At 41.5% G+C, this 19,320-nt stretch overlaps 1 protein-coding gene across 2 annotated transcripts in view; it reads right to left on the minus strand.

Moving 5' to 3' along the window:
• The window catches only part of si:ch73-375g18.1 (kinesin-like protein KIF1C), a 60,084-nt gene extending 42,385 nt beyond the window's left edge, over window positions 1-17,699 (minus strand). Inside the window, exons 1-2 of one of the 2 annotated variants that reach the window (XM_042069412.1) lie at window positions 16,836-17,699; window positions 7,878-7,999 (exon numbers count right to left, since the gene is read on the minus strand). In XM_042069412.1, the coding sequence (XP_041925346.1) occupies window positions 7,878-7,980 (103 nt within the window). In that variant the 5' untranslated portion in view covers window positions 7,981-7,999; window positions 16,836-17,699. The remainder of the gene's footprint in view (window positions 1-7,877; window positions 8,000-16,835) is intronic. The other variant, XM_042069411.1, reaches the window with a different exon arrangement.
• Window positions 17,700-19,320: the final 1,621 nt, after the last annotated feature.

Consider the following 19,320-nt stretch of genomic DNA (forward strand, 5'->3'; position numbering starts at 1 on the left):
CCCCGAAGGTTTTAATAACTTATTAGGCTAGTGACAATGGCCCCAATTTTTTTAGATACCCCTACCGGAGGTAGAACTAAACCCAACAATGTTTTTCCTCATCTCTAAGGTCTCTCATATATGAAATGGATTCTTGGCTAAAAATATTTTACTGCTAAGATTGTTAAATTAACAGATATTGTTATACACCCCAAAACCAAAAAAGAACTAAAATATAGCCTGTCCGTATTGGAGTTAAGGCATATAAATTAGTGCAGATCAATCACACAAGCTCTGAGACCTTTGAAACTTGTCATGTTTATAGTCAGGAAGTTACTTCACCTACTAGAAAAGACTGTATGTGAATATCTTGATGTATGGAATAAATAGAGACATGTAAACATACACCTAAAATAAGCGGACATGCAAAAAATTATTATCTATGCAGAATGTTTTCATTTACTTTGTGCCTGCTTTGCCAGGGATTATCATAGAAACACATATGATGGCTTGTTGGAAAGGTGGGGTTGTACTGAATCCAACAATACCAAATATGTAAGGGATAATGTATAGAACGCTGGTCATTATGGGGAAAATAAGTCCAGACAGGGCGAACCGGATCGCCCTGAAGGGACTTATTTTCCCATGATGACCGGCTGTCACTTAATGTATGAGGTGTCCAAAATGAAAGAAAACGGAACACTGGCAAAATACAGTCTCAAGTCCAAATCACATTATCAGTGGTGAGAAGAATGTTGACAAATGTATTGTTACTGCAAGGTAAGTTACATAAGGTAAGTGCTGCTCTATATTTACATTTAATAATGATACATTTCATATGTCCCAGTATTAAACAATTCATATGAAACACAGATCCAATTGAATAAAATATTTATATTCACTTGAATTTTGTTTTGGTCATGTCATTACTGAATAATGGAAAATAATATTGTTAGCTTTTCTCTGTCCAGACCAGCAGTGGACAGTAGAGCCTACACTGCTTAAGAAAAAAGATCCCTATGTCCAAAACCCCACAGTAGAAGTCCTCCAACGTATACTTACCCTTGCTCAGCAGAGAGTGAGATGGTGATGTCCATAAAACTCTGGCTCCATATACAGATGATATTTCCTCCAAAATCAAAGTTTCATATCATGTAGAGTGAACTACTGCAGTAAGACAAATATCAGTGAGCAGCAGCAAGTTGCAAATGTTGAGAGTGAGAGCACATCTGCACCAAGAAGGCTGAGTAGGGTTGATACAACATCATTTTAAATACGGAGAGATTGTTTCATTTGTGGGAAGGCCAGCTCTAGATCAGAACCTCTGACAGCCATTTTGACTGGTACAGGCGCAATGTAAATGATAGGCCAAGTATACTTGCGTATACAAGGAATTTGGTCTCTGCATTTATCCCATCCGTGAATTAGGGAACACACAGAGCACACAGTGAACACAATGAGGTAAAGCACACACTAATCCAAAGCAGTGAGCTGCTTTACTACAGCAGCGCTCGGGGAGCAGTGAAGGGTTGGGTGCCTTGCTCAAGGGCACCGTGGATGTGGGCATGGGAGAGCAGTGCTCCAATCACTTCCCCCGCCTTTTTTTCCTTCTGGGTCGGGGATCGATCCGGTAACTCTTCGGTTACATGCTCGAACCCCTAACCAGTAGGCCATGGCTGTCCCCAGTACCAGAGACAAGGTCCTTTGGGCAGCTTCTGAAAGGCTTGATGAAGATGTACATCTTCAAATTCTTTCATGCCCAGATCTCTTTGCATATGATGCCAAATACCATAAAATGTGCCTTGCACACTACATATCTAAACGAAATATAACAGCAGCCATAGAAAAGAGCAGACCAATGTCTATAACAAAGCCTTTATTAAGCTCAATGAAGACATTGATAAAACAGTATTGTCCAAAGATATGAAAGTGAGGACTCAATTCTTCGACTGATAGCTATGACAACATCCTAAAGACCATTGCTGAACAAGAAGGTGTGTCCATAGTTCAACACAAGAAATATAGATCCTGGAAACTAAAGGAAAAGCTGATACAGCACAAAGACAGGCTTGCATTTGTTCCACGTCCAAGACAGTCAGATCTGATCTGCTCAGATAGTATGACCATATTGTGCACTGAGGGAAGCTGCTAAACTCACATACATAAAATCCAAATATTACACAGGGCTGCAGACATATTGAGGAAGAGCATGGATCAGTTAGAGTATGACAGTGAGTAATATGTCAGCAGTGACTGTCTATTATGTTTCCAATGCAGCAAATATGTACCCAACATCCTGTATGACTTTGTGAACTGGTGTGTTGATTAACATGCCCACAGAGATTACCAAACATGTGATGATGACCTAACCTGACTCTCGCCAGATGAATTTCGTTCCGCCTAGCTCTGCCTAGCTCCACTCACATCCATCTGGGATCGATTCCGTTGAGAGTGATTTCAGCACGAGATTGTATGGTAGAGCCAATCAGGACGCAGGGCGGGAGTTTCATAGATGTGCCCTAGTGTAGAAGCGACTGTGAGACTGTTCTCAGCGTCACGGGTTGGCTTCGATGTGAGTGGTTGAAGTAGCACCTCAATAGATGACGGACAAGTGGCTTATCCAATCTTATGCAAGGATTTTTAATAAGGCCTTGCCTTCTGAAGCACCACTCCAATGGATCGACCCAGATGGATGAGTGGAGCTAGGCGGAACGAAATTCATCTAGCGAGAGTCAGGTTAATGATGACCCAGCTTCAAAGGAGAATTTGTGTGTTATCGCAATTTGTCATGATCTCATTGAACAGAGCTGTCACATCCATACGCCAATCACACTGGGACTTCCCTTGTTGATACATCATGAGTTTGGTAGTAAGACAGTCATCAATGAGCTCAGTGCAATGGGGTACTGTGTTTCCTATACAGAAGTCAGGCACTTGTGTTGCAGCAGACCAGATATCAAGGAAAGAGAGTGGTGTCTACTGTAATGGAACCGAGCGGAAGTTACCATTAACAAATGTGGGTGTGGCCAAAGAAGCAGAGGCAGTAGTGAAGATGGACAGTAACAACCAAGCTCGAACAACCAAGCAGAAGAGTCCATAGAAAAATGCACAGAAAAATGTTAATAATAATCTTCCAAAATTGCGATATTGAACCAGTATGAAAAATCTGCTTTAGCATCTAATCTTGCAATATTGAACCAGTATGAAAAATCTGCTTTAGCTTCTAATCAAAATACAGCGGCATTGTAACAGAGTCATAGTAGGCCTACTCACAGTACCCTACACATCACATAGGCCAGATAAGACTAACATCAGACTAGACAGAGGGGAACATATACCTGGCGGCCAGCACCATTTAACATGACAGGTAAACACTAAACAATCAATTAACACACAATAGACAAGACAGACCCTGGGCCACAAGTATAAATAAACATCATAGGTCACTAGCAAAATACATAGTTAAATAACAGACTTGGTTACATGTGGTAAGACTGAACATCGATCGACTTGATCAGGACCGTCTCGGAATCCCCCACAACCAATTGACATAATGGAACGGTCCAATACCGCCCGGAAACAATAAACAGTCCATGGGATCCAATCGGCCCTCCTTTGCCACCGGACCTTCAGAAGCCGGAACGAGAGGACTACGCCATGAACGCGAATCGGTAGCTATCGGTTGACAAACATTAATACTTGACCCAAGTTTACGCGTCTTAACTCAGACAAACAATAAACGTGCCACCATTGCTAATAGCTCCGTCTTGTGTCGTTTCTTACACATCTTAAAAGTGCTAGCCACATATCAATGGCCCATGGATGAATGTGTTGTGTGTGTGAGCGTGTGTGTGTGCGCAAATATCAGCTGATGTGTAGAGGACGAGTGCCGACAGTTCACCAGTCATGTGCGGTCGTAAAAGTTGTTGATGGCTGCATCAACAATTCCATGTTCAGAGTCTCAAGTGAGAACAGTTGGGATGTAGACACCACTGTCCTTGATCTATATTTCTTGTGTTGACATACATTCTTGCTCAGCAATGGTCTTTAGTATGTTCTCATAGCTATCAGTGAACGAGTTGAGAGTCCTCACTTTCATACCTTTGGACAATACTGTTTTATCAATGTCTTCAATGAGCTTAATAAAGGCTTTGTTATAGACATTGGTCTGCTTTTTTTATTCTTTTCTATGGCTTCTGCTATATTTCATTTAGATATGTAGTCTCCAAGGCATTTTATGGTATTTGGTATCGTATGGAAATTTATGTGTGATTTATGTGATTTTGGCATGAAAGAATTCAAAGTTGTACATCTTCATCATCTTTGGTTTTGACTCTGAAGAAGACGCATGTCAGTTTGCGTTAGTCGTTAGTAAACGTTAGTCAGTTTGCACTAATAAAATTCACTTTAAGCATTGAGTGCTCCGGTCCTGCTCCTTGGCTCTTGTTAGACCTTGGATCTCCCTTTTTATCTTCATCAAGCCTTTCAGAAGCTGCCCGAAGGACCTTGTCTCTGGTACTTGCGCCTGTTCCAGTTGAAATTGCTGTCAGAGGTTCTGGTTTAGAGCTGCCCACAAATGAAACAATCTCTCCGTATTTGAAATGATGTTGTATCAACCCTACTCAGCCTTCTTGGTGCAGATGTGCTCTCACTCTCAACATTTGCAACTTGCTGCTGCTCACTGATTTTTGTCTTACTGCAGTAGTTCGCTCTACATGATACATGATATGAAACTTTATCATCTGTATATGGAGCCAGAGTTTTATGGACATCACCATCTATCTCTCTGCTGAGCAAGGGTAAGTATGCGTTGGAGGCCTTCTACTGTGGGGTTTTGGACATAGGGATCTTTTTTCTTGCCCTTTTCAAAATGTTTTCCACAAATGATACAAAGCTTTGGATCCAATGTCTGCAAGACATTCTCCATAATTCAAGAGACTAGTGAAAAGGAAAAATGATATACATTTCAGATATTTCATTGAAATGCAAATCAGATTGAATTACACATGGGTCATTCCACGTCAATTCAACCAGGGCCCACGCACTCACGCAGGTCTCAAAAAATTCTGAAAAAATTACCAGGTGTACCTATGTTACCCAGGAGACACACTGTAAAATTACTCTTATGTAAGATCAATACTTTCCAAGATACAGCCAGTTTTACAGGGGGAGGGGGGTGTCGATTTTGTTCGGCCTCTTTTTTTGTCAAAGTTCACAAGCCCACAGCGCAAGAACTAAACCATGTAGGAGGCTCAATTTTTGCATGCTGGTACATAAATAGGAATAGTATGTAGCAAAATCGTCACGTTTGGTCTGGATAATCCTAATCTAACAATATTATTTTCCATTATTCAGTAATGACTTGACCAAAACAAAATTCAAGTGAATGTAAATATTTTAATAAAGGTGTTTCATTCCAATGTTAACCTGATTCAATTGGATCTGTGTTTCATATGAAATGTATCATTATTAAATGTAGATATAGATCAGCACTTACCTTGCAGTAACAATGAATTTTTTGTCAACATTCTTCTCACCACTGATAATGTGATTTGGACTTGAGACTATTTTGCCAGTGTTCTGTTTTGGACACCTCATACATTGAGTGACAGAACACCCTAATTTGTCATACTAGATTTACATATTTGGTATTGTTGGATTCAGTACAACCCCACCTTTCCAACAAGCTATATGTGTTTCTATGATAATCTCTGGCAAAGCAGCCCAAAGTAAATGAAAACATTCTGCATAGATATTAATTTTTTGCATGTCCGCTTATTATAGGTGTATGTTTACATGTCTCTACTCATTCCATACATCAAGATATTCACATCCAGTCTTTTCTAGTAGGTAAAGCAACTTACTATAAACATGCCAAGTTTCAAAGGTCTCAGAGCTTGTGTAATTGATCTGCACTAATTTATATGCCTTAACTCCAATACGGACAGGCTATATTTTAGTCCTTTTCTGGTTTTTGGGGTGTATAACAATATCTGTTCATTTAACAATCTTAGCAGTAAAATATTTTTAGCCAAGAATCCATTTCATATATGGGAGACCTTAGAGATGAGGAAAAACATTGTTGGGTTTAGTTCTACCTCCGGTAGGGGTATCTCAAAAACTAAAGCCCTTTCTGACCATTTGTCACTAGCCTATATTATGCTGACCTGTCTGGAACTGAAGCACGAATGGTTAGCATATTTCTAGGTAATAATACAAAACCCAAGCTAAAGTAATGCAAATATAATACTAAAACACAACTTAGAACTAGGCCTACTCATGTACTCGTCCCACTAACAAGTTTGTTTATTTGTTTCCCCGACCAGTGCGGTAAAGTGCAAACACACCAGCACAAGACGGCTCTAGATAGGGCTGAGCTCCGCTCTGTTAAGGTTAAATGGCGGATCATTCACGAGAGGATTTTGAGATGCACAGATTCCCAAATGAACGCATATTCACAGATTTTGTTAGAGTGGTGAAATACATTCACACCGCTGACATTATATTGAGGAAAAAGTATAGCCAACCAAGCTCAAGTAGCTCAGTGTAGCCAGACGGACCTTACGTAGGCCTAAATTAGGACTTTAAAAAATATCGGCACAAATTATCGGAATTCTGTTTTTACTGCAGGTAGGCGCAGTGAGCTGCCTGCTACAACGGCGGCACTCGGGGAGCAGTGAGGGGTTAGGTGCCTTGCTCAAGGGCACTTCAGCTGCGGCCCACTGGTCGGGGCTCGAACCGGCAACCCTCCAGTTACAAGTCCAGAGTGCTAACCAGTGGGCCACGGCTGCCCCCTCTACCAGCAACCCTTCCCTGAACACCACCATCTACAGGCCGAAACTTGGCTTACCCCCAGATGATGTCACGTTAATCATACATATGACATTTGGTGCAGTTCTGAACATCTCAACTGAAGATAGGGGCGATTGAAGCAGAATAATATCACATTTACAATATTACGGCAGTATTCCTGTATTAAAGAAGCACTACAATTTTAGCAAAAATTACCTTAATTATGCAGGTTGAGAGTCATTCTGATGATCTACAACACTTTCTGGGTCGTTTGGTGGGTGCTTCGTCTCCCCTTATCGCTTCTCTGCCGAAAAAACTAATATGCAACTTTCTGTTCAGGGTCCGAGGAAATCCGGATGTGACTCAGCGGAAGTATCCAATCGTGCCTCGAAAATGTAGTCAGATTGTAGTTTCGAAGAAGACTGCAAAACGGACGCCGACTTGGCTTTGTTGCTGTTGAAATTGTAAGTAGCCTACCCTTAGGTGAACTTCGTTTTTGTAATGTGGTTTGATAGTCTCTCTTTATTGTGAGCCCTGTATGTGTTTATCTTGGTTTCTTGATGGCTAGCTCGCTAGCTAGTGGGGGTTTAGCGTAGCAGTCACTTGCTACCGAAGCTGCAGGGGGAGCTGTGTCGTGAAAAATGCGAGCCCAAATCCGGCGAAAACCCAGAAACAGCAAAGAAATAACCAGACCTGCATAGGGCTTCTTTAACAACTAAGTTCAGGGTCTGTGCCCTTATATTTTGCAAAACTTAGCGAGAAATAGGCACTTTTAATTAAAAATGTTGGTTTGGTAACCAAACAATACCCCTGAGCTCATGTAGGCTACGATATAGTTTGACCAGACCTAACTGTAGTAAACAATGTCTAAACGTCTTTCTTTAGCACCCCCGCTGGCCAGTTTGCACCTCGGAAACGTACCTGGTGGTACACTTGGCTGGGTCTGCGAAAAAGTTCCGTAACATTTAGCTTATGAGACCAGGTTGGTGTAAACGCTATTTCTGAAATTCAAGAGGTGCATAAACAGCGTTTCCGTGCGTTTAGCCTCCACTACATCTCTGTATGTGTGTGTATATGACTGTGGTGTGTGTATGTGTCATACTCACAGGTTGACTTTCCCTGCATCTGGATCACACACTTTGAGTCCAAGTTGGTCTCGCGGGAGTTAAAGGGTCGAACCCGGACTGCCACCTTCACAGATGCGGCCATGTTGCCACAAACCCTGACCCTGAAGAGAAACACAATCAACCAATCAGGTGGCAGACAGTCATAGCGCTCCCCAAAGTAAATATTGCTATTTAGCTACATACAGCTACTCAGCAAGCCCATTAATGCATGTACATGTGTTTGTGTCTATGTGTTTGTGTGTGTGTGTGTGTGTGTGTGTGTGTGTGTGTGTGTGTGTACAGTAGGCTACATACATTAGTTCAAATAAAGTTAAAAAGCCTTCATTAAGCACAATATTAATAGTAATGATAAGTATAAGTAAGTAAGTATAAGTATATATACTCTTTTGATCCTGTGAGGGAAATTTCGTCTTTGCATTTATCCCAATCCATGAATTAGTGAAACACACTCAGCACACAGTGAACTGAAACACACACTAATCCCGGCGCAGTGAGCTGTCTGCAACAACAGCGGCGCTCGGGGAGCAGTGAGGGGTTAGGTGCCTTGCTCAAGGGCGCTTCAGCCGTGCCTACGTCAATGTGTGTCACATGCTGCCAAGAACCCTTTGGTTATGCCAGTTTTCAGTAGACAGAGGCCTTACCGAAAACAATAGCAGCAAGCTAAAATTAGCAATAAATGGTAAGCTTATATATTGTAAGTACACATAATAAAGGCTGATATTTCAAATGAGCTGTCTAAAACTGTTAAATGTGTTTATATGAATGACTTTAAGACGCTCAACTTTACACTAACATTTTTAAGACAGGTGCAGGGTTGTCTTAAAGTTACGAGGAAAATTGAGAAGAAAAGTAAGAACTTTGTTTTCAAGAATCTCATTTGTTCTTAAGTGTTTTCTTAGGAAACATCTTAAGAAGAAAGTTAAGAAAAATCATAAGAACTTTATTCATGAATATCAAATCTTCTTAAATTTGTTCTTAAGACAAAAGATAAGAAGAAAGCACCACTTAAGAAGTATTTTTGTCTTAAGAAGGCTTTGTGAATCCGGCCCCAGGATCTGTAGTCTTAAGAGAGCCAGATTGTATGCTTAAATCCTGAGACAGAGTATATAGTTTAAAAGTTGAATGTAGATAGTGTAATGGATGTTGATAGACATAAAGTTTAATGGATGTTGATAGGCAGATTGTTTAATGGATGTTGATAGATAGTTTAATGGGTGGATGAGTGAATGGTTTGAAGAAGATGGATGGACAGTTGGATGGAATGTGCCTTATATCCTTGTAGAATGGAGAGACACAGAGAGAGTTGGCCTAGTTGAGCAGAAAGCAGTTGATACAGGTGCAATGAGTTTAATTGGCTCTTTGAGGGGGGCTAGTTGAGCAGCTGGCAGTTGATAAACGCGCAAATCAGTTTAATTAGCCCATTGTGATGCCATAGTGCCAATGCAAAGTCTATGGGGGAAAATAAGCTTGATTTATGTTAATGTCTCAAAAAGTACAAAAACAAAAAATACATTCCTCAAGTTTCCTTTTCAAGACGTTACAAAGTTTGAACGAAGTTTCTACGTTAAACGAGGAATCCGAGGAATAACCAGTGCATGAAAATGCAAAACATATTATGTAAAGTATACAGTGTTAAAACAGATAATGTGGAGATAGTTACAATGGTTTTGCTTAGGTAGACATGCAAATAAAGTTAATTGCTTAGGTTGTTGCAATGCTAAATAAAGCTGTTCATATGATGGTTGCTAGTTTAATCATGTTGATTGCTATCGAAACTGACATAGATGCTTTAGTTCAATGGTTGCTATGTTGGTTGCTAAGTAGGTGGTGGTTTAATATAGTTGGCTGGAGCCATAGTTGATGATAACTGAGAGTTGGAATGGCTGAACAGATAAATATTTGAGTAGTTTAAATAGTTAAATCATTTAATAGTGAATTATTATAGTGAGGACTTTTATTTTGAAAGAGTTGTGGGCAGAGGAAACAGTTGGCGGGAGTCATAGTTGATGACAACTGACAGTTTGAATGGCTGAACAGTTAAATAGTATAAGTATATATATAAGTATATATACTTTTTTGATCCCGTGAGGGAAATTTGGTCTCTGCATTTAACTCAATCGGTGAATTAGTGAAACACAAACAGCACACAGTGAACACACAGTGAGATGAAGCACACACTAATCCTGGCGCAGTGAGCTGCCTGCTTCAACGGCGGCGCTCGGGGAGCAGTGAGGGGTTAGGTGCCTTGCTCAAGGGCACTTCACTTCAGGGCCCACTGGTCGGGGCTCGAACCGGCAACCCTCCGGTTACAAGTCCAGAGTGCTTACCAGTGGGCCACGGCTGCCCCTTCTATAGTTGAGAGACAGAGAGAGTAGGCCTAGTTGAGCAGAAAGCAGTTGATGCAGGTGCAATCAGTTTAATTGGCTCTATGAGGGGGCTTAGTTGAGCAGCTGGCAGTTGAAACTAAAATCAGTTTAATTGACCATTCGCAAAACCCCGCCCATTGAACGCAGATGAGCCAATAGACCTCTCCAGAATAAATCCCGCCTCCGTAACTTCCGTATCCATCCAATTTCCTGGCGTCGATTGTCTATGGGAAATAACATGCCGTTTCGAAATATCATACAGGTAAAACTTCTGTAGGTAGCGAAGTAGAAAAGGCTGGTGGGCAGATTGGCCTACACACTTCTGCCATCTAGTTTCCACTGGATTTTTTGATTGTCGGTGCCGTTTAAGTAGTATACTATAGACTATACTTCTTAAACGGCACCGAAAATCAAAAAATCCAGTGGAAACTAGATGGCAGAAGTGTGTAGACCAATCTGCCCAGCAGCTTTTTCTACTTTGTCACCTACAGAGTTTGACAGGTACGATCTTTCAAAACGCCATGTTATTTCCCATAGACATTTGACGACCGAAGGTTGGATGGATACGGAAGTTAGGAGGCGGGACTTATTCTGGAGAGGTCTATGGCAGTCTAGTAGCTCCGTGCAGGCAGACATGGCCCGTCAACCAAAGATTGTTAAGGAAGAGCAAGATATTTCATCAGGAGCCACTTCTGGGAACCCGGATCGCACGAGAGGGGGTCAAAATCCCCCTTTATGCAGAGCAGAGGCAGCGACTGCTCCATTGAAGTCTATGGGCATAGCTCAGAATTTTACCACATATGCTAAGGTCTTGGTTCTATAGAGTTAAGAATGTGAATTTTGGGCACGTTTTCATGATCCTCAAACCCTTCTGAACATTTCAGGTACATTTTTAGCATTTTTGAGCATTCCAGTCTGGAGAAAATCGACTTTATATCAGGTGTGCGCCGGTTATTTATGCCGCATAAAGGGGGATTTTGACCCCCCCTCGTGCGATCCGGGTTCCCGGAAGTGGCTCCTGATGAAGTATCTTGCTCCGCCTTAACAATCTTTGCGTCAACTTCACCTTACGGCTCCATAGATAAATGTATTGGGAGCCTTGATATTTGTCCGGTTTTATGGGATTTTATAGTGATATGAGTTGAAAAGGACAGTCAAATGACATATGTGGGATTAACACAACACCGATACACAGAAAAATGCCTTTCAATCTTGATTAAGTTTTCTGTAATTATGTTGAATTAGATTAAATTCTCTCGTTCCAGATCTCCACTATTTTAAAGCAAAGGGTTAACGTTACTCCTTAGCAAACCATAACGAAAACAGTGCTCCACCACATCTGTGGATTAAGCCACACAGTCAACTCTATGTAAGTAAGATAAATAAGGATGTTATGCTATAGATCAGTGGGCTGTGCACAGTAATGTAACATTTATTCACCATATAATAATTAAGTTGAAGTGGCTCTGCAATTTAGGCTGTTTCCGTTTTTTTGGCAGCACCATGTTCCTTACATGACATGGCCCAGTGTCCTTGTAACATGCATGCAAGTCTATCTAGCACAGCTAATATTAATATCAGTGAATCACACTCGCCTCCCGTTTAAGTTTGTCACCCAACAAAGCTAGATATGAGTTTTTATACATGTGTCTCCATGTCATACTGCAGTCTTTCAACGGATTGTAAATGATTGTAAATGAATTTCGGTCCGTGGCTCTCTAAAAGAGCCTCTTGTGCTGTAACTTTTACAGAGTCTAACAGCTACTGTACCATTGAATTTCTAGACAACTCCATGTTATTTCCCATAGACAATCGACGCCCGGAAGTTGGATGGATACAGATGTTACGGAGGCGGGACTTATTCTGGAGAGGTCTATTCTGAGCAAAGATTAGAGCGCTATGCTAGAATCTTTGATTCTGAGTTTGACAGGGTAGTAACAATAACTAGGGGGCGTGGCTTTTACGAACGGTCAATTAGCCCTTTATGATGTCATAGTGCCAATGCAAAGTCTATGGGGAAAAATAAGCTGGCTTTTTGTTAATACCTCAAAAAGTAAGTTTACAAAAACGAAAATACATTGCTTAAGTGTGCTTTACAAGACTTACGTTAAACGCAGAAATTTTGGTTAGAAGAATAATAATAAAAAGAAGAAGAAGAAGACTTCAGATAACAGAACTGCACTGTAATAATGCTAACAACAGAGTTTTCATGGTAACAAACAACCTAAACATTCAAAACAAAACACTGTAAGATAATTAATTAAGTGCAAGGTGAACAAGTGAATCTTAAAACATTTTTTGAAAGTCTCAAAACCATCATAAAAATGTAGAACATTAGGTAACTGACTGAGATGACTCAATAGACTATGTTCATGACAAGCTCTTCCTGTACGCTCATTTATATCCGGTGGAGCGTTAACTATGTTGTAACGGCATCTTCTGTTATATTCTGCTCCTTACATCTTTCTTTATCATAATGTGCTGATTCCCTAGTGCAACACCCAATCGGGTCCGTGTAGACACTAATTACATTAACAATAGCGGCAGGTTCAAACACACCTGGCTCCACCGGAAACAAACAAGCGTACTGAGAGTCTTTCGTGCACCTAGCCTATGACATGACAACAACAATGTCTGGGAAACTATCTGTCAGTGTTCAAGGATTCAGGCAGTACAATAGACCAGACATAGACATGGACTACTCTCTTCACTAACTGTTTGATTTCACACATTCCACCTCTCTCTCTCTCTCTAGTTTGCTGAAACAGATTCCAGTTGTCTACATTGTGTGTGTGAGTGTGTGTGTCTGTTTATTTCTGTGTGTGTGTGTCTCTATGTGTATTTCTCAATACGTTTCTGGGAGGGGGGGGCTGTGAAAAGTGTGTGGGCTGTTTACACACATACATCCACAGTTAAACAAAACAAAGAATAAAGGATCCTGATCCCATACTGTTCAAATGGAGAGAGCTGTAAGACTCTTTTTGTCCCTTTTGCCCAAGAACAGGTAGGTGGTAAGAGTCACTAAATTACAGAGCAGATCCTGGCCTGTAATTTTTTGTATAATGTTTCCATGTTTATTAAGTCTGTGTGTGTGTGAGTGTGTGTGTGTGTGTGTGTGTGTGTGTGTGTGTGTGTGTGTGTGTGTGTGTGTGTGTGTGTGTGTGTGTGTGTGTGTGTGTGCAAATTGATACTGTCAAGAATGTGGCTACTTTAAAGTACACAAAAGATGGTCATACAAAAAAATGCAAGAGAGAGAGAGAGAAAGAGAGTATAGCACATTGCTAAAGCTAATACTGTCCTTTTACTTATTTTCTTTAATTATTTTATCTTTATACCAATAGTAAAGTTGATTATTAACATGTTATACCTGTAGCTTTGACAACAACTACTTTATTCATTCATGCCAATAAAGCACCATTTGATTTGAGAGAAAGAGGGAACTATCATGACAGTCTAAGGGCTGTATTTTGCACTCTGGCGCATGGCGTAAAACTCGTTTTCCACCCGGCGCAAAGTTTAAGTCCTTATTTTGCACGTTTAGTTTTTTAAACGCATAATGCGCCCAGGGGTGTGGCAATTAACAACCTAGGGAGTGACCAAGTGCATTGTCTAAAAATCGCTATTGTAGACCACCTAAAACGCATTACGCCACTGACCAAGGGAAACCTGGTCAGAAGTCTATGGCGAGTTGTTTATATGTTATTTTAAGAGCGCATTGTCAACAGTCATATTGGCGGGTGCACAACACACCCTCCTTCTATCATCCACAAACGCACACCAGCCCACGTCCATGCAAAACATTACAAATTCGCACGATTATAATGGGAAACATAATTAGAATAAAGATATTACGAAATACTGTACATCTCATGATGAGTAGTTATTCACCATCATTTTCTAATTGGTAATGACGGTTAAAAGTGATTAGGGGAGAGGCAAGAGACACGTATGGAGCACAGCTGAAGACGCACTGTCACGAGATATAAAGCAACTCCTCTGCAGGATAAATGTTTTTTTTTTATTCAGTCATTTGAGCAATATTAGGGTAAGTGTTGCTTTTTCCAGCCTATGTTTGTGCCAATGGTAACCCATTTTCAGTTAATAGTGAAAGTAACAAATGCAAATAAGTAAGTATAAGTATATATACTTTTTTCATCCCGTGAGGGAAATTTGGTCTCTGCATTTTAACCCAATCGGTGAATTAGTGAAACACAAACAGCACACAGTGAACACACAGTGAGGTGAAGCACACACTAATCCCGGCGCAGTGAGCTGCCTGCTACATCGGCGGCGCTCGGGGAGCAGTGAGGGGTTAGGTGCCTTGCTCAAGCCCACTGATCGGGGCTCGAACCGGCAACCCTCCGGTTACAAGTCCAGAGTGCTAACCAGTGGGCCACGGCTGCCCTAAAAATAAGTAACAGTGCAAATGCGTGAAGGCTATGCTAGGTTTTAGTAAAGCATGGTTTAGTGGAATGACTATTCCATTTGGTCTCCAAAGCAGCATCCTTCAAATGGGCCGTTGACTGTCAAAATACCGATTCATTCTTTGACGTCGAGCTTTGCACTGTTAAAGGGAATGACAGATGTCATTCTCATTGGTTTAAAATGATGTTACGCCCCAAACACACCCATGACTGATTAAGAAACCGAACACCTTGTTGCGCCATGCGCTAGACGTTTGATAACGAAAACACTCCCAATGTGGACTGGACATCCTACTAAATTTGAATAAGCTTTTGACGAGTGACGATGCTTTAGACTGTCATTATAGGCCCTTTAGCGCATTGTTACTAGTCAAAAGCTTATTCAAATTTAGTAGGATGTCCAGTCCACATTGGGAGTGTTTTCACTATCAAACGTCCAGCGCATGCAAATGCATTGTGAGATGTATTTTGTAATATCTTTATTCTAATTATGTTTCCCATTGTAGCCTAATTGTGTAATTTCTAATGTTTTGCATGGATGTGCGCTGGTGTGTGTTCATGGAGGATAGAAGGATGGTGCGTTGGGCACCTGCCAAATTGACAATGCGCTCTTAAAATAACATATAAACAACTCGCCATAGACTTCTGACCAGGTTTCTCTTGGTCAGTGGCATAAATTAATGCGTTTTAGGTGGTGTAAAATAGTGATTTTTAGACAATGTGCTAGGCCACTCGCTAGGTTGTTAATTACCACACCCCTGGGCGCATTGTTTAAAAAATAGACGTGCAAAATAATAAAAATAAACTTTGCTTCAGGTGGAAAACGAGTTTTACGCCATGCGCCACGGTGCAAAATAGGGACCAGAGAGAGTAAGTGGGGGGGGGGGGTTAAAGACTGTTATATCATTAGAAAGGTATTCATTACTGAAGAAGAAAATTACTGCGCACATAGGCATGATGGCGAGTTTCCTTGTGGAACAACTGTTAGCTTGAAATAGCTTGAAAAAAATAATTTTGTAGTTCTGTTGTGTACACCCGTAAGCTAACTGCACTTAAACGTTGATTCTTCCGTATGTGTGTGAGACTATCTGTGTGAGGCATCCGGGCACACACTGATTTAAAAGCCCCTTCACGCGCCCGGGCCCCGCCGATGGAATGTGATAATGAATGGTGTTCAGTGCGCGCGGCCGACGCTCCAGCTGTCACAATGCTGGTGTGTGTGTGTGTGTGTGTGTGTGTGTGTGTGAGAGAGAGAGAGAGAGAGAGAGAGACCTATTCCCTCTCTTGCCTCTCTCGGCTAAAGATAGTTACTGCGCCACCCAATCTGAGAACACACGCTTAAAACACACTTGTTTTTTTCTCCCTTCCTCTCTCTCTCCTCCCACGCATAACTTGGGCTACAAAATACACACGGAAAATTATGACAGCAAACTCAACATGAACTATCTCCAGTTATTATGACAGCCTGTGGGTAAAAGGCTACTTTGATGCTATATATTTGTGAGGGTATCTCTGCAATAAGCATTGTGACCTAGGCTATACATTTTGAAATGTGTGGTAAATGTGTGAAATGTGGTGAAGTTTAAAACTATTTTAATTATATGTGGCAGTATGCGTAAACTATGTGTGTGCCTGTGTCCTGTGTGTGTGTGTGTGTGATTAGTAGGTCAATCCCAGCATATCCTACACACCTCTGGTCTTGGGCCGGATATTTGGCTCGCGCTGGGAACACATGATGGCTCAGGCCCAGTTGAGGCACACACTGTGGCCTCGAGACAACTAAACCAACACGCAAGTACACAAGCCCGATGGCACATCCTGTATGCTGCCAAACCAGATACGACAACAGTGTCATGTCTGTCATGAAAATGTCGCTTAACGACCATGACCTTAGTTTTCGAAATTAGCGTGGGTTCCAATAAGCATGTCTGACGGGCAAATCCCCTAACATGCTAAATGTAAATTCGTAAATACGACTTAAATAAGCAAATTAAGACGTAAATGCGAGTTTATGCATTGTCACAGACTAATAAACGGGACAAGTCTCTGACAAATGTTTGCCAATAACATGCCCTGTGAAAGACAAGTATGGAGGAAGTTGCGGCAAGACCTGAATTTCCATTGGGCTGAAGACACGTCTCACTCACCTTTAAACGAAATGGAACGGGAAGAGGCTCTACCTCACGTTCTACGTCCAGTCGGCCCCGTGCCCAGTCCTTTCAATTAGTTAACTTCCATAGTTGGTGTAGAAACGGTAATCAATGAAAACGGAGGAAAATTAAAAGTTTGCCAATTTTGCCAACCCCTTTACTCGACCTGGTATTGACCCCTCTCATTCCAGAGCGTCGGACGGGACAGGCCACTCACGGCCGTGAAGGGGGGTTCTCACAAGGGAGGCGAAAAAGTTGGGTGGGGGCGCTGTGTCCTTTAGACAAATGAAAAACTCTTCTCGCGCATCAAGAGAAATTCCCCAATAATAAACCATTTGATGCGTCGACTGTGTCGACCAAAACTATTCCGGGATGTCCGTCAGAAGTATGAGTTCCAACTTTTGAAAACCATCGAAAAAGCTAGTGGCGTCTGGCTTGGTCTAGCGGCCGAGGCGAGGCAAATCTCCGCAGCGGAAAGCCTAATTCTCTCCTCTTTTTCCGTTATGGATAGACAACCCTACGACTGGTTCTCCAGTGATGATGAGAGAGGCGGCGAGGCGACCTTTGAAGGACTTGAGAAGTGATTAGGAAGTGGAAAAGAAGATAAAAGAAAAAAAAAAGAAAATGAGGAGAAAAGTTGCCGCTGCTGGCCGCGGTGTCTGCTTGCGGCCCCGTCAGATACCCTCCCTCGCCTGGCTCAACCCCCTCCTCTACTCGCGCAGCAGTTCCAGCCGGTCACCATCTCGCGCCTGACGTCAGCATGGGAACCGGAGACGGGAGGCTTCTTAAAGGGCTAGCTTGAGGGTAAACTACCCTACTCAACAGAATATCTTCATCCAAATTTTAAGTGGGCACAATAAAATATCAAAACATTTAATATTTTAAAACATTCCCTCTATTTGTGAGTTCGACAGAGGAAAACCAGGATACCTGGCTCTTCCCCCAAACACGTAGCCTACACACCTATCCCGATAAATAAAATCAATGACTTTATTCCACTTATATATGCTAACACATAAAAACAAAGTGTCAGCAAAGGATTCAACATTAAATAAACGGACAAAGGCCTAGGCTAGGCATCTCCAAAGCATGGTAAACTTTTAATCAAGCTCTTTCCCAAATGGTTAACCTATAATTCCTTAAAATCGGATCCATCTTTCTCTGACAAACAATTTTGGATGGAACATCACCCCCTCCACACATTCACACGAGAGAAAGATAGAGAATTAAAAACTACTGGGTAGAGTCAGGCTAAGCATGCCGGGCGGGTGTATTTCCAAAAGTCCTACGGCATTTGGACTCCTTAGGTAGACGAATGCATGGACTCTCACGCACTGACCATGTTTACTTAAAAGATCTGAGGCCAGAAATGTGTTTAAGCTAGTTATCTCTTCCGGTGGGCTACAGTTTGACATTGGACAAAGTTCAAAGAATCTGCCGATACAGTCAAGTGTCCGTTGTCTGGTTATGACGTAGTAGATAGGTTAGCCCTAGATTTCCTGTAGCCTATTCATATGGCAAGCCGTTCAAGACAAAACGTCTGTCAAAATAACGCCTCCAAGTGTAGATTTTTTACTTCTTCAGGAGTAAAAAATAGACGTCTGAGCGTCAGACGTCAAATTTTTACGTGTGCCACGCGCAAAAACTTTGCGTCTGACGTCAGAGGTAAAAAAATGACGTCTGGGTGATTTGCTGAAATGCCAGAGCCTTTGTGCCAGAGTAGACACAGCATTGGCTGCTGGAAACAGGAAATGCAGCCGCTATAGTTGCAGCAGAAGACACAAGATGCCAGAGCAATGTGCAGCATATTCCTGCTCAAATTGGCGGACCATCGCAAACAGGGCTCGGGGGATTACTTTTCACAAGTAAGATTTAACATTATCGTACTATTGGTTGTATTTTGTGAATGCAATATTACCAGAGAGTTGAAAAGGAGCAAGGATCTTTGTTATTGTATGTAAATCGTAGCCAGCTAGCTAGGCTACTTGCTAGGTGTTCAGGTGTTCACCCGGCTATGAACTGAGACTTGATGAGTCATATTCCATAACACTGACTTACATTACAACTGACACGAATGCTATTGTAGAAATGAATCAAATATTACTAATATAACATTGGCCGGCGAATTTTACTCAAGTGGCACAGACTGTAGCCTATTATCGGGCAGTTGCTACTTGTAGCTTAGCTAGTAATAAGTGTGTTGGTGGTAGCTTCACTATTTCCTGAATAAAGTAACTTTTCAATAGCTTAACTTCTTTATATGAAGTAGCTTGGCCAAACAAGCTACACTTTTGTCATGTGAAATTAGCACAATTTAAAGTAGCTTCCTATGTAGTGAAGTAGCTTCCTATGTAGTGAACTCCTGCTGTGTTTGTGTTACTAAGCTTGCTACATTTGACTGGGGTGGTAGTTTTGTGTAGTGAAGTTTTATTCATGGCAGAGTAACTGATAGTTTTGCTCACTACAATTCCCAAGTAGCTTG

This window comes from Alosa sapidissima, chromosome 18 (assembly GCF_018492685.1).
Source record: "Alosa sapidissima isolate fAloSap1 chromosome 18, fAloSap1.pri, whole genome shotgun sequence".
Taxonomy (NCBI): domain Eukaryota; kingdom Metazoa; phylum Chordata; class Actinopteri; order Clupeiformes; family Clupeidae; genus Alosa; species Alosa sapidissima.